Raw genomic sequence first — 14,522 nt, 5'->3', positions numbered from 1 at the left:
ATTCATAAAAACTTCTATATATATATATATATATATATATATATATATATATATATATATATATATATATATATATATATAAACTTTTAATTCAACGGTGAATTTTGTAAAATTCGTATTTGTTATAATTTTATTCACTTGATGACATGGACCACTTAATGAAGTGGTTCCTATTAAAATTTACCTATTAATTTATGCTATATTTATTTGGATCCGTAAATTTATTTGCAGATTTATCATGATTTTTATTTATAGTGGTGTTGAATTTGCATTTGGATTTCCATATATATATATATATATATATATAAAAAATAATTTCGTGGCTAAAAGTTTTACGATTAAAGTAAATAAGTGAGATATTTTAAACCATAAATCCTAAAAATTTGTTCTATATAGAAATTTAAGTCTTTAAGGGCCCGTTTGGTGCACAGGATAAGAGACAGGATAGGATAACTGTATCATATCCTGCCGCAATCCAGTGTTTGGTGATACAGCAGGATATGATAAGTTAATCCTGAAGCTTATCCTATCCTGTCTCTCTAGTTATAATTCTTATCCTGAATTTGAGCTGGGTTACCGGCAGGATATGATAAGAAAAAAAAATTACTGATTTATTTTATAAAATATATTTTAAAATACATAAAATAAAATTAATAAAATATAAATAATAAAATAATTAATTTTTAAATATATATGTGATTTTCTCATATGGGTAATTTTGTAATTTATATATTCTAAAAAATCAAAATTTTACTAAAATTACAATATTTTAAAGTAAAATGATTATTAAAAAAATTGACAAATAGGGATATTAATTTAAATTTTATAAAAAATTAAATATAATTCTTTTGCAATAGTAGTTTTATTATTTACGTATGAGATATATCATATATTTATTTGGCTTATCTAACATGTATATATTATTGAGTTATTTATTTGATCATGATTTATAAAAAATTAAACTTGATTATTTTCTCATGATTTTTATTTTAAATTATATAAAGTTATTTGATTACTTATTTATATTTTTTATTTATAAAATTTAAAGTATTACAAAATAATTTTAAAAAAATAACAATTGTTTTACAATAGTAATTTTGTCAATTTAATATGTTATATATCTTATCATATTATTATGAGCAAATATGTATTAAAAACAAAATATAATAGTTATCATGTTTGTTATCCTGTGTGCACCAAACACAAGATATGATAACTGAGTATAACTGTTATCCTGCTGTTATCCTATCCTATCCTTATCCTGTTTTATATCCTATCCTGTCATTATGCTATCCTGCGCACCAAACGGGCCCTAAACACTTTGAATCCCCTTATAAATGTAGGAGGGCTAACTTTAAAAAAAAAACGAGGTTTTTATTTTTAACCCATTTATTTGGTCATCCTAAACAGGAAACAAAAATAAAAGTAAGAGTTTTGAATATATTAATTTTTTAAATTTCAAAACACTGAATCTTCTATTTTTAAAACTACATTATTAATTATATTTTTTCAATCATTGTTCGGATACTACTGTTTAAAATTTTAAGTTTTTCTAGAGTAAAATAAATATTCCAAATCCCAAACAACGCATGTGTGAGTGAGGTTGGTGTTTTACATTTGCACGAGGTTATGAGATCCACGTCCTAGTAGGGACAGATCCAGAAATCAATCATACGGGGGCTGAATTTTTTTTTTTATATTTTTTGTTCTTATAAAATAAAGAGTTTTTATGTTTAGTCATATTAAATTTTAACTGAAAATATCCTCTAAAATCTTGTAGTTTGGTAAGAATAGTCCCAATTTTCAAATATTTTTACAAAAATTTGATACTTTTAGTCCTCAAAATAATTGCTATAAAATACAAATATGGACTAAAAGTAAATTTTTTGAAGGACAAAACTTAAAAACTCTTAATTTTATAAATACAAAAAATATATTTAACTCAAAATTATAAAATAAAATCACAATAATTTATTTAGAAGCACCTAAAATAAGAGTGGGTAAATTTAGATGTGTCATTAACAACTCATATACATTAAAAATTATATATACTAAACATATATGCATGGAGGAGGGGGGTTGGAGCCCCTATTTGCCCCCCTTGCGTCCGTCCCTGCGTCCTAGGAAGGAACCAACGGTTTATGAGTCCTAAAGATTCACTCACTCTCCAATCTACATTTACTTCATTTTATTTTAAGGATTTTATAACTAGTGCATTTGTTTTAGTTTGTTGTCAATGTAATTTCGTTCGTATGTAATTATCTTATGTTTTAGTTTGTTTTACTTTTTAGATTCATAGTAAAATTTATGTAATTAAACTATATTATTGTTTAGATATATCAATTCTACGATAAATCAAAAAAATCAAATATTACTTATACTATATAAGACCGAAGTGAGTACATTGAGAAAGTAGATAGGACGAGGTATGTGAAGGTCATGGTTCCAAATCCCAAACAACGCATGTGTGAGTGAGGTTGGTGTTTTACATTTGCATGAGGTTATCAGATCCACGTCCAATCTACATTTACTTCATTTTATTTTAAGGGTTTTATAACTAGTGCATTTGTTTTAGTTTGTTGTGGATGTAATTTCGGTCGTATGTAATTATCTTATATTTTTTAATATATAATATACACGATCAAGTAAGAAAATATTAACATGTGTCATAAAATCATATGTTAAGGAGATAAAAGTGTAAATGTTTTCTTAAAAAAAGTGAAATTAATTATTCAAGCATTTAAAATTTGATTTCTTCAATGTAAAAGTTAAGGCTTTTAGTTTCAGTAACATGTGCCAACATGACCCATATAAGTAAATAAGTTTAGTCTAACTTTAAATCAAATAATTTTTTTTTTTTTTGCTTGAATTTATTCTTGATCAAGTATACACAATGACTAAATGAAAATATAAATTTAATGGTTTTTTCACTCATCAAAAGATTTTTTATATATAAAAGAGAATACTATTACAAGTTTTTTTATAAATAAAATATAAATCTACCAATATTTTTTTGAATTTTTTGTGAAAATCTATACTATAATAACTTCTTACCCATAATAACATTAATGACTTTTTTTTTTGTAAAAATTATTACCTTAATGAAACTAATTTTATAAAATAACTGATCATTTCTCTTTTTTATACTATGTTTATTAATTTGTGTGAAATTGTCCACTTATAATTTGAGTAGTATAAATGGGTTTAAATCCTTTCTAATGAGTCCCATAAACTTAACTTAACTCAAATTGTGGTAGAGACATTGTATTATACTACATCCGTCTCAAAATATAAGAGTTACTTTGATTAAATGACATCATATTTTTTTAATAATATATTGATATAAATATTAACATATAAGATCTTGTTTAATTTTTTTGATGAGTATTTTTAAAATATCAAGTTTTTATAATTTTTACTAATAAAAAATTAAAGATATTAGTAATCAAAATTGTGCTATCATAAGTACATTAATTAAATTATGTCTTATATTTTGTGACGAAAGGAGTATATGTTTAGGTGTCGGGATTCGAACCTGACGGTGGTGTTCGCATGTAGAAGTGAGTATTTATGGAAATACATAATAAATATATACAATTACCTTTTTCTTTTCTTTTTTCCTCTCCCTCCCTCCATCAGTAGCGAGTAGTAACCTTCGCTCACTTTATTTACCCACTTCTGTTGCCGTTTTCTTTTCCATTTTCTCCACTTTTTCTCTCTTTTTCGGATCATGTCGCCATCGCCATCTTCTTGAGGTTCGTTCGTTTTTCTTTTTATTTTATTCTATTATTATTCTGCTTTTCCTTTTCTTTTGCTTTTGAGATATGAAACATTGACAGTGAAACAAGTTAGCTACTTTTTTTTTAATTTTTTTTATGTTGTTTAATTTGTCTGCTTCTGTTTTTGATCCTACATTCTTAAAATTTGTCTGTTTTTCTTTTTCTTTCGATCCAATTCATACCCATTAATCCAATTCAACTGTGTCTGACATAGGTTTTGCAATTAAGGTAGCTTTTTTCTGTTCTGGGTGCTTTTGTCTGTCAAAAAAACTTGGTGGGTCACCATCTGTTTGTTGAAAAGCTTAAACAAACAAAAATGAAGGATTTTCCTAGTTGTTTTGGTGAAAGTGGAGTTCAAGTTGCTGATTCTTCTTCATCATCTTCAAGTGCTGCTAGAAGTTCTCAGAATAATACTGTTAGTTGTGTTTATCAATGCCGGATACGCGGTAGGTTGTGTCCGATTACTGTTAATTGGAGTAAGAATTTGGTGGGTCAACTTCTCACTGTTGGGATCCATGATTGTCTTTGTAAGGTGGATGTCAAACCCTGGGTTTTCTCCAAGAAGAAAGGTTGTAAGAGTCTTGAGGCTTTTTCTGCTAAAATTGATGTCTTTTGGGATCTTTCGTCTGCTAAATTTGGTTCTGGGCCTGAGCCGTCGGAAGGGTTTTATGTTGGAGTTGTTGTGGATCGACAAATGGTTCTTCTTCTCGGGGATATGAGGAAAGAAGCTTTCAAGAAAACTAATGCTGTCCCTTTGCCGTGCAATTCCAATGTAGCTGTTTTAGTTGCCAAGAAAGAACATGTTTTTGGTAAGAAGATGTATGGTACCAAGGCTGTGTTTTGTGATAATGGTCAAATTCATGATCTTGTGATTGAATGTGATACCACAAGTGGCGTTAGTGATCCGTGCCTTATAATTCGCATAGACAGCAAAATTGTGTTGCAAGTGAAGCGGTTGAGGTGGAAGTTTAGGGGGAATCATACTATCCTTGTTGATGGCGTTGCAGTGGAAGTTTTCTGGGATGTCCATAATTGGCTCTTTGGTACTTCTCTTGCAGATGCTGTCTTTATGTTCAGGACGTGCCATTCTGAGGACAAGTTGTGGACTACACAACCGCTTTCTTCTGATAATGCTAGTATGCTGCAGTGGTCTTTCTCTGAGAGGTTTTCTGAGACCAAATATCTGGGTCTTGGTTTCTCACTTATTTTGTATGCCTGGAAGAACGTGTAGAGATGCAGAAATCCATCATATTTTTAATACTAACAGACATCTTAGTAAGTTTTTTATTTATCAACCGTGTCACTGAAATACAGTTGACAGAAAATGAAATGAATCCTTTAGTTTTGTTTCTCTCACCCCCTCCCCCCGCGTTAAATTCGCATCCTCAATTTAGCTAATTAGCTGAGATATTATCAGGGTTTTTGTTTTGGAAATTCAAATGGATGTAAATTTGCCTTGAAGTGTTAGTGTTATGGTTCATTTTGTTTAAAGTTTGTTTTCTGTGTTATTCAGGTACGTACTGCGATTTACAAACTTGTAGTACATGTCCATACTTTTAATTAGTATGTACATGCCTATTAATTAATTATACACAGTTCATGGTTGTCATATATTTCAACCTCTAGCATTGAGAAATTCATTTATAATGTGGGTACTCCAAACTGGTAATGCACAATTGTTACAAAGTTACCTAATTACAATGAATGTCAACACTCTGCCATTTTTAATGACTATCGGAGGCTTTCTTCTTTGCTATGGGAACTGAGATGGTGAAGCTATCATCCGTCTATGGAGGTCTATGGAGGATTAATCCTTGTTTTGTGCAATAAACTTGAGACATGAATATTTAGCAAATTGGGCATGAGATTTTGACCAATTATATATTTAAATGCTGGTAGGCCTGAGTTAACATTTTAGTTTTCTCTATCCTGACAATTGCCATTGTTTGTGAATCATTGTTGTTTTTCCATTAACTGTCTGCTGCTGAAATTGTGACCTGTAGGGCTATATTAATTTTCATCTTTTTGTAAGCCATGTAGCTTGTCTGTTGTATGATTCCCTGCTGTAGAAGTAATAGCAAAACATGCTAATTACAAAGAATGATAATTTCTTTTAAGATTGTTAGGCTGCAATTTCAGTTGCAAACCTGACGCAGAAGAAATCTTCTAACTATTGCAGGCTATATAGAAAAAACTCTATTGCTTATTGATATTTTCTTTATCATTCTTGACATAGTTTCTGTGTCAAAAGTGATGGCACCACTGCGCCATGGTAGGTATTCTTCTCAAACTCCAACACAGGCTATAACTTCACACTCCTATAGATCCTTTGGTAAATTTTATTGTAGCGCTGCAGAGTCGGTTAATGACAAACATATAGATATTCTGTTACCCCCTGCTTATCCCCTGAATCACAAATAAACTAGGCTTCCTTAAAACATGCACATTTGCATGTACTCATGCTCCCTAGGGTTATCATCCACATCTATGTGTTTTGTTCGTTTGGAGCCATCACCAAATCGTGATACCCTTTAAAGCCTTCTAGAGACATGTTATCAGAGAACCCAATATTATGGTTTTCAACCATCTAGTCAGTATTTTCTCTGAATTCCATATCCTACTGTTCTGCATGGTTAAGTTCTTGCCTCTTGGTAAGTTGGACTGTGATTTTCATGTGTATCTTTTGTTTTGTAATCCCTCATTTAGTATGAAGTTTGCTGAAGTCAGATGTATATAATTTCTAAGAACATCTGTTTCATAACAAGAGAATAACAGACAGAAGAAATCAAAGTTCTGTGTATCAATCTCCTACTTGCACATTTGTTATTTAGCAGTCCTGTAATTTTGATCTGACAATTTTCATAGGCTGGCAGATTTTTTACACTCGATGAGAAAATATTTTTCCCTATCGGCATTAACTTAAAATTCGAATTGCAAAAACTGTAGTTTACTGCGTCTTCAATTCCAAATGTCTGCCAAGAATGATGGCAAGGATTAGTATTAACCGTTGCAGATACAGAATTCAATTATATAGCATAGAAAACTAGATAGACGCTGGTTGCTCTTGGTTAATTTCGGCTTATAAGACACCAGACTTTGTTTTGTCCACAATAGCATGTAATGAAACATGGCACATCCATGAGTGGAGTAGGGAGAAAATCTGGACAATGAATTGATTGAAAGAGAAAATGCAAAATACTAAAATGAGAAATAATATATTCCACAACAAGCCCTTCCAAGTCTTTAAATTGGTCATGGTAACTCAATTCTATGACACTCGCTTAATTTTCTTTCTAATGATGATATTTTCTACTAAGTGTTTTTTTAGATAGACAAAATAGTAAATTATCGAAAAAGCAACACGTACAAAGCGGAGCGATGTTGAGCTAAAATTTATGGGTGCTACTAAGTGTTTTTTTTCTTTCTCTATTAACTTACAAGTATTGTGTGCTCTCTCTTACATTTACGCTTTGGATTTGAATCTTTTCTTTCACTCTCCTCCACACCGGGAATGAATTACCTCAAGTGTGATTTACACTTGAGAGAATAAAGTGTAATCTAACACCATCTAAATTCATTTTCCCTAAATTTTTATATGTTTTTCTCTCTTAATCAATGGTAACAAACCACACTTTATTCTCTCAAGTGTAAATTACACTTGAGAGAATCCATTCCCCCTCTACATCTATCACATTTCTTTCCATCTCTCATAATTATTTTAAAACTTATTAAAATTAAAAGAAAAATAGAGATGATCAAATTTATTACGCTTTATGCTCACTCTCAAATGTAGAAAACAAAATTTAAATGTTAGGAAACTTTCAAAGTTTCTTGACAAGTACAGTACTACTGTATATCTCTAAATAATCACCATAAATTATTGTGTGAAATTGTGAATACGAATCTTATTCGAATTATTACTATTATTACATGTGCCCTAAAAATAGAATGGACCAGACAATACTAAGAGTACCCGTTGACCCAAAATAATTGCATTTTTAAGGTAAAAAAAAAGGACGGTAACATAACAGCGTCTGATGCGGGTGCATGCCTCACGGGATTGAGATGGAACTGAACTGGAGTAGAGACCGTAAATAATGGTAATCCCATAAAAAGCTGGCTATGCCTATGTGCATCTCAACACTCTAGAAATGGAAAATTGTACGAACGATGTGGCAAGACCCACAATTAATAATGTCATTGTCATGTGTTGACGACAGTGGGAATGGATTGTATTGTATATAAGAAAAAGAAGAAAAAAACTTCATGTGTAGTCAGGGAAAGAAATAAACAAATATAATTTTCTCAATTAAAAAGAATATTTATACGAAGTACAGTATATAAGCACAGCCATGGGGAAAAAAAAAAAGGCAAATACAATGTCAAAAACAAATTATACCTGATCACTCTGTTTTGTCACAATATTTTAGAGCTACAACGCCATCAAAAACTTCACATGTCTTTAGATTAATATTTATTACGGAAGGTAAAAATGCAGAACAAAATGAATTCTCATTTTAATATTGAAAAGAAAATAAATGAGGAATTCTAAATATGCTGATTCATGCTAGTATATTGATCTAATAAAGTGCCAAAAAGTTGGTTAAATAACAACAATATATTTAAGAAATGCTGCATCATGACGATAATGTTAAACTCTTCAAGGCAGTTGTAAGTTGAGGAAGCTTGTCAGGAGCTCTCTGCTTGTACTCCTTCTCCAACGCTTTGGCCGCTAGAGATTGTAACTGTGATCCTTCTTTATCTTCCTTGTTCTTCCCTTTTGTAAGTTGTGCAATAGCAGAAGTGCACTGGAAATAAGGAACAAAAGTTAGTTACCAGGCATATGAGTGAAAGATTGAAACTAGAATCCAAAATTCCCAAGTTGTTCAAAAGAAAATCAACGGTCTATGAAGGGAAATAAGATATCTACCAAAGCAGAACTATATTCAAATAAAAGTATCATGTAGTTTTATGTTGCACATGACCACAGAAAGATGGATGAAAGGGAGAAAGAACTCACCAAGCATATACCAAAGAGTGCTCTGGTATTCTTGCCTCCAGTTAAGTCAATAGTAGATGCATAGTATTTCTTGGCAGTTTGGACGTTTTCTAATCCGCCAAGTGTATAAAGTACCTAACAATATCATTTAAGTCAAGATAATGTTTTTCGATAAAAAATAAGTCAAGATAATGTTTTATAACTCCTGCTAGGTAAAACCGTGCATCTCTAGGACTAGGATGCAAAGTTGGTGCCTTGCTGTTATTAGGGTGAAGAAACAGGCGAGAAGGAGAAGAATTTGATTTAAATTAATCTTAATTCATAAAGTAGTTACTTACATCAGCATAAGCCAAGTGATAGAGAGGAACAGTTGGTTGAGCTAATATCACTTCTTCATAGCAAAATGCTGCTTGTTTATACCTAACAGGAAGACACGTCCAAAAAAACAAAGGCAGCTGAATAATTAGCAACATAAATAAACCCCTACTAAAAGAGAAATGGCAGGATAAAATTCTTACATTTGCAGGGATAAGTATATTTCAGCCAGTTCCCTCCATGCATCGTGATCTGCCATGAATCTGTGAAAGTGAGATAAATAGTTCAGATATATGTTCTTCACTTCTGCTATCTGATGTAAATTATAAACAATATTTTCCTTTTATCTTCAATTTCAGAAGGAAAAAATATTAACAGCTGTCTTACATTTCCAGATATTTATTAAGCCATTCAATAGCCCCAGAAATATTGCCCTGTGCCTTTGCCATAGCCACCCTCCTCTTATGGATGATCTGAACAGAATTTGGCAAATGCAGAGTAAGACTACCAAAATAAATACACAATAGGTCCAACCCTCCCTCTAAATCCCACTATGGTGGGAGCTCTTCAGTATTTGGTTGCCCTTTTTGGTTTTCATTACTCAACCAGCCAGGCCTTTTTTAAAGGTTAAAGTGAAAGAATGTCATATATCAAGTGAAATTGACAAAACAAAAAAAAAAGGGTCATTATGATAAGATTTATGTTTCATCACATAACGTAACTGATCAACTAACTGACAGTTCCTCTCCCAATTTTTTCCCAATAAGGTTAAGCGAGTTTACCTGATCAAGAGGATTATCCTCTAAAAGGCTTGTGTAAGCCTTTTCTGCCATGTCCCACGAACCTTTTGCTTCAAGCAACATTGCCTCCAGCCTGCCTGTAATAGTTAGTCAACACAAATAGAGTAAACAGACTTGGCAAGAATATGCATATGCAAAACAAACTCATTTGCATTTCAAACTGTGAATGTATTTACATTATATAGCATCCCTTCTCGAATGAATGGAAATTATCCATGTTAGTCATCCACTGATGCCAAAATTTGTTCAAAAAACCAGAACTGGGCATCAGAAACCAGTGAAGGGTGTGTGCAGTTGCTTGTGTCTTGGGATGAGTAAACATTACAGTTAGGATGTATTTGGAAAATTATCACAGTTTTAGAAGTTTTAAATGTGACTACTAGAAATTAAAATAAATTGTTTCTTAGCCTAACAGCAACCATATGTTACAGCACAGATACATCATTATTACTGGGCAATTAAAAGACATATTTTATCAAATAAGACCAATTCAGTAACAGTAACCAACCTCTACCTCAACAACTGTCGCATGGTTCTATCTATAAGATCAGGTGGTGCCACTTAGAATATATATATATATATATATATTTCCCTTTAAGCTTATATTGAATAATATGTAGACTGTAGTAAGAGTTGCATTGATGGTGCTATTCATTCAACAACTCAGATCCACAAGGAAAAGGCATAGAAAGTTAGGAAAGTATCGACTTACCAACTCTTTTGCTCTCTGGGAACCTCTTCCGAAGAGCCTTTGTACAGTCCTAATACAGAAGTAAATTATTATTATCAATTGTCGATTGCCAAACAATAAGAATTCTCATCATAATTAAAGGAAATAAATGTAGCAAATACTCAATTAAGGCAACATAAAGAACATACATAAAGGTTCAGGAGCAATTACAAGAGCAAACAAGATATCTACAAAGAACAGGTACATCCAACACATGCATCCATCCCCTAGTATCTCCATATCATAAGTGAGTCAAACGACAGAATCTATTTGGATTGTCTAATTTGAGTTTATTTACCGATAAAAATACTAGTGACTAGTGAGATTGTTTGGGAGAGCTTATGACATATTCAGCAATTGTTATAAACTTTTATTTCCACAGGCTCTTCAAGAGAACTTACAAAAACAACTTATAGCTTATATGAAAACAGATCGACTTATTTTATCGTTTTAATAGAAAAAACTTTATTATTCATAAAAAAGTTAAATGATAAGTCTTATGCTGTAAGTGCTTAATTAATCTGCATATCCAAACAGGTCCTTAGTTGAGGTAGAATCATACAATGGAAAAGAAATATCTCAACAAAATTGAGTTATAATTGAGATTCACAACATCAGATATAAGCAAGAAACCAATCAAAAAACCAATTAAATTGAGATGAAAACCTGAGCAACATCAAGACTTTGACAATCCATAGCTGCAACTGCAACTTGCTCATACAAAGTCCATTCTGAATCAACAAAAAGAATCAATCATCATCAGTAAAATTCGAAGTTGACTTGCATAAGATTAGTCGCAATTATTAAATAATAAAAATTAGGTTAAGTTAACCTTCAGGACCGAGATTGGATCGGAGTTTGGAGTCATTCAAAATTGACAAACCGTGCTTGAGAACTTTATCAGAACGGCGAACCTTAAGCTTTCTGATGAGTGAAAGATACTCCCATGCTCCTCCGCCACCATTATCGACCTGAATTTCTAGATTCTTCAGTTGAGATTCCTCTGTTTTTGTAACCATCTTTGCCAAATTCACAGATCCAAACAACAAATCGATTATCGCAGGCCGCACGGGTTTTAGATCGATATGTTTGTTAGTATAATTTGGGAAGGAAAATAAATATCACACTGTTTTTTATCAAAATTAAAATTAAACAAAAAACATATAAAAACAGTTTTTTAATTTATTTTTTGGTACATACAGTTTTTTTAATATTAATTATAGAAGTTTTATTTTAACACATTTTGTATTAATTATTGTTATACACGTTTTCATCCATTTATTTACAATTTTATATATAAAAAAATTATAAATTACTTTAAATTAGAAATTGCTTCGAATAATTTTTCTTCAAATTTTTTTTTTACATATTTGTCTAAAAATATAATTTTCATTATACTTTTTTTTATAATGAAAAATTAAGGTGAGGGGATGATGTTAGAGTTCAAGATAGGAAATACACCGACTAGAAATACATGACACATGACTAAGAAACTTAATTATACCGTCAATTGCACAACATTGTGTGTTCTTCCTTTAGCCTTTAACTACCGGCTATATTTTGACAACTTTGTAAACGTAAGTTCGTTCAACTAGTAAGAAGTTGCCTCATATGTCCTATAAAAGTGTAAGTTCGATTTTTGTTGCATGCATTAAGACTTTATTATTGGATGATATGCATGTATTCCTATCAATGTTATTTAAGTCTTGAGATCCGATATAATCTTGGTGAATTCTTGAAACCTAGCTCACTTAATCTTTTATTTTTATCAAAATAAAATATAATTTGGCAACTTTTCTAATATGCAAAAGATCAAATGATTTTATCAAAATGAAAAATATGAAATGTTTGGCGCTCTTAAGGGGGTACCAACCACAAAAGAGAAGCACAAGTCACCAAAAAGTTAAGTTTATATTGATATTGATATGATATTGATTTTTCTTCAAGCTCATTTTTTAATATATTTTTAATTAAAACATTATTATTTTATCATAGGGTTTGTTTTTCTTCTTACAAATGATGTTTGAACCAACTTCTTTTTTGAAAGACATAATAAAATTGGGTCTTATAAGTTATAGAATTTTTTTCTTTCAATAGTGCCTTATCTTATAATTTTCACAATTTGAAAGTGTATAATCTTTTTATAAATGTACCAACCATTTTGTATGAACTTCAAACTTTTAATTTAAAATTAAAGATTTTTTTTAACAGAAAGACAAATAAGTAGAAAAAAGAGAAGAAGAATGGGGAGAATTTCCCAGGACAAAAGTAATATGACATTCTATATTCGGTTGTCAACTGTGTAGAGTATAGATAATGGCGGTATGTGATCTTTTTGATGGACATGGCCCTAAAACATAACTTTGAATGACAAATTATCACACCGGATAATTTGTGCTGGTTTATAATAATAATAATAATAATAATAATAATAATAATAATAATTGGGGGCTAAAATTGAGCTGGTTTATTATAATAATAATAATAATAATAATAATAATAATAAATTGGGGGCTAAAATTGAGCATGAAATAGGTGAATGAAAGAGGTGGAGATGGACAAAGATGATTAACTTTTTTTTTTTTGAAAAGCAAAATTTTATTGAACCTCAAAACCTAAGGCATAAGGCATACCAAGGGAGGGAAAGAAGCAACACAGTTACAAAGGAAGGACACTGGGAACAAGCGAACAAAAACAAGCCTAAAACACCAGCAAAACCCCCCAAAACAAACATAAAACACTTAGCCAACCAAGAAAAATAAATTAAAACAGCAAGCTAAGGTCAAAGCCTCCTGGAACACGCAAGCCACACCCACGAAACAGCAGCAAAACTCGCACAGCAGAGAGAAGTAGAGCAGCTCCCAGGTTCGGTGGAACGACACAGCCGAAAACACCAAAAACAAACAACAGACCCCATTGACGAAAACAGCAACCTGCAGAAAATTATCTATTCAAACAAATTCCGGGTTCCAAGCACCACTCATAAAACAAGCCGGTGAAATTTTCAATCTAGCGGCACTCCATTTCCACGAAATTACTTTTACATCCTCCACAACTTCAAGAGTCTCCTTGACTAAGTTACTAAAAATCCTATTGTTCCGAGCTTTCCAAATACTCCAAATCACCGAATGCCACACCAACCTATATCTGTTTCTAACCTTCTTATTCGTTGCCGCCTCACTTAGACAATAAAAAAGGTGGAAAAGATTTGGCGGCATAACAATAACAACTCCTAACCACTTGAAAATCGCATACCAAACCTCCAATGCCATCTTACAACGAAGGAACAAGTGACTAGAAGACTCACGGAAGTCCACACACCAAACACAATTACCCTCTCCACCACCATGGTGAATGACCCCTCTCAAAAGAAGATTCTCCTTTGTCGGAACACGATCATAGAGTAATTGCCAAGAGAAAGCAATCACTTTGGAGGGCGCCGGACTCTCCCAAATCTTGCCAAAAACCATCTTATATTATGAAGTGATATTAGGGCCTTCCACCAAAACCTTTGAAAGCGAGTCATAAGCGGACTTAACCGAGAAACTTCCTTCCGGGTTTAAAGACCAACTCCACTCGTCCATCTCATCACAAAGAGTCACATTTTGAAGTAAAGCCAACAAAAGGAAAACCCTCTCCTCCTCCCATTGAAAAAGAGGACGTCTCCATAATAAATTCCTAACTCGCCTTTCACCATCAATCTCCATCATCACCTCACTAACATTAGCTCCTTGTTGTAAGGAGATAGATTACAAGCGGGGGAACTTTATCCGAAGCGGCGTTTCCCCAATCCACTTATCGTTCCAAAAACTAGTAAGCGCGCCATTTCCAAGCTTTCGAACCAACGCCTCCGCCACCCAATTCCTCTCCACGACGCAACCCTCAGGGTCACAAATATC

At 31.9% G+C, this 14,522-nt stretch overlaps 3 protein-coding genes across 3 annotated transcripts; 1 reads left to right on the top strand and 2 right to left on the bottom strand.

Annotated features, from left to right (window-relative positions):
- The first annotated feature begins 3,595 nt into the window (after positions 1-3,595).
- On the top strand, positions 3,596-5,270 carry LOC123890832. Its single transcript, XM_045940535.1, has 2 exons — positions 3,596-3,755; positions 3,994-5,270. The coding sequence occupies exon 2, from the start codon at positions 4,096-4,098 to the stop codon at positions 5,008-5,010; it is 915 nt and encodes a 304-aa protein (XP_045796491.1). The 5' UTR covers positions 3,596-3,755; positions 3,994-4,095; the 3' UTR covers positions 5,011-5,270.
- A 2,891-nt stretch (positions 5,271-8,161) lies between these two features.
- LOC123890831 (ER membrane protein complex subunit 2) lies at positions 8,162-11,768 on the bottom strand. The gene is made up of 9 exons (XM_045940533.1): positions 11,456-11,768; positions 11,290-11,354; positions 10,606-10,654; positions 9,876-9,970; positions 9,481-9,566; positions 9,297-9,356; positions 9,117-9,198; positions 8,800-8,913; positions 8,162-8,587 (listed from the first exon to the last, which is right to left on the bottom strand). The coding sequence occupies exons 1-9, from the start codon at positions 11,640-11,642 to the stop codon at positions 8,417-8,419; spliced, it is 909 nt and encodes a 302-aa protein (XP_045796489.1). The 5' UTR covers positions 11,643-11,768; the 3' UTR covers positions 8,162-8,416.
- A 1,806-nt stretch (positions 11,769-13,574) lies between these two features.
- LOC123889007 lies at positions 13,575-14,093 on the bottom strand. The gene has a single exon (XM_045938178.1). The coding sequence runs from the start codon at positions 14,091-14,093 to the stop codon at positions 13,575-13,577; it is 519 nt and encodes a 172-aa protein (XP_045794134.1).
- Between the last annotated feature and the right edge of the window lie 429 nt (positions 14,094-14,522).

The sequence above is a fragment of the Trifolium pratense genome, linkage group LG6, assembly GCF_020283565.1.
Source record: "Trifolium pratense cultivar HEN17-A07 linkage group LG6, ARS_RC_1.1, whole genome shotgun sequence".
Lineage (NCBI taxonomy): Eukaryota > Viridiplantae > Streptophyta > Magnoliopsida > Fabales > Fabaceae > Trifolium > Trifolium pratense.
This window is presented reverse-complemented; position numbering and strand designations above follow the sequence as displayed.

Bases quoted from the DNA above. Each gene is read 5' to 3' on its own strand.
- LOC123890832 (XM_045940535.1), top strand. From the start codon at position 4,096: ATGAAGGATTTTCCTAGTTGTTTTGGTGAAAGTGGAGTTCAAGTTGCT.
- LOC123890831 (XM_045940533.1), bottom strand. From the start codon at position 11,642: ATGGTTACAAAAACAGAGGAATCTCAACTGAAGAATCTAGAAATTCAG. The intron at 11,355-11,455 runs GTTAACTTAACC...TTGTTGATTCAG, and splicing joins ATCCAATCTCGGTCCTGAAG to AATGGACTTTGTATGAGCAA. The intron at 8,914-9,116 runs GTAAGTAACTAC...TGATATTGTTAG, and splicing joins ATCACTTGGCTTATGCTGAT to GTACTTTATACACTTGGCGG.
- LOC123889007 (XM_045938178.1), bottom strand. From the start codon at position 14,093: ATGGTTTTTGGCAAGATTTGGGAGAGTCCGGCGCCCTCCAAAGTGATT.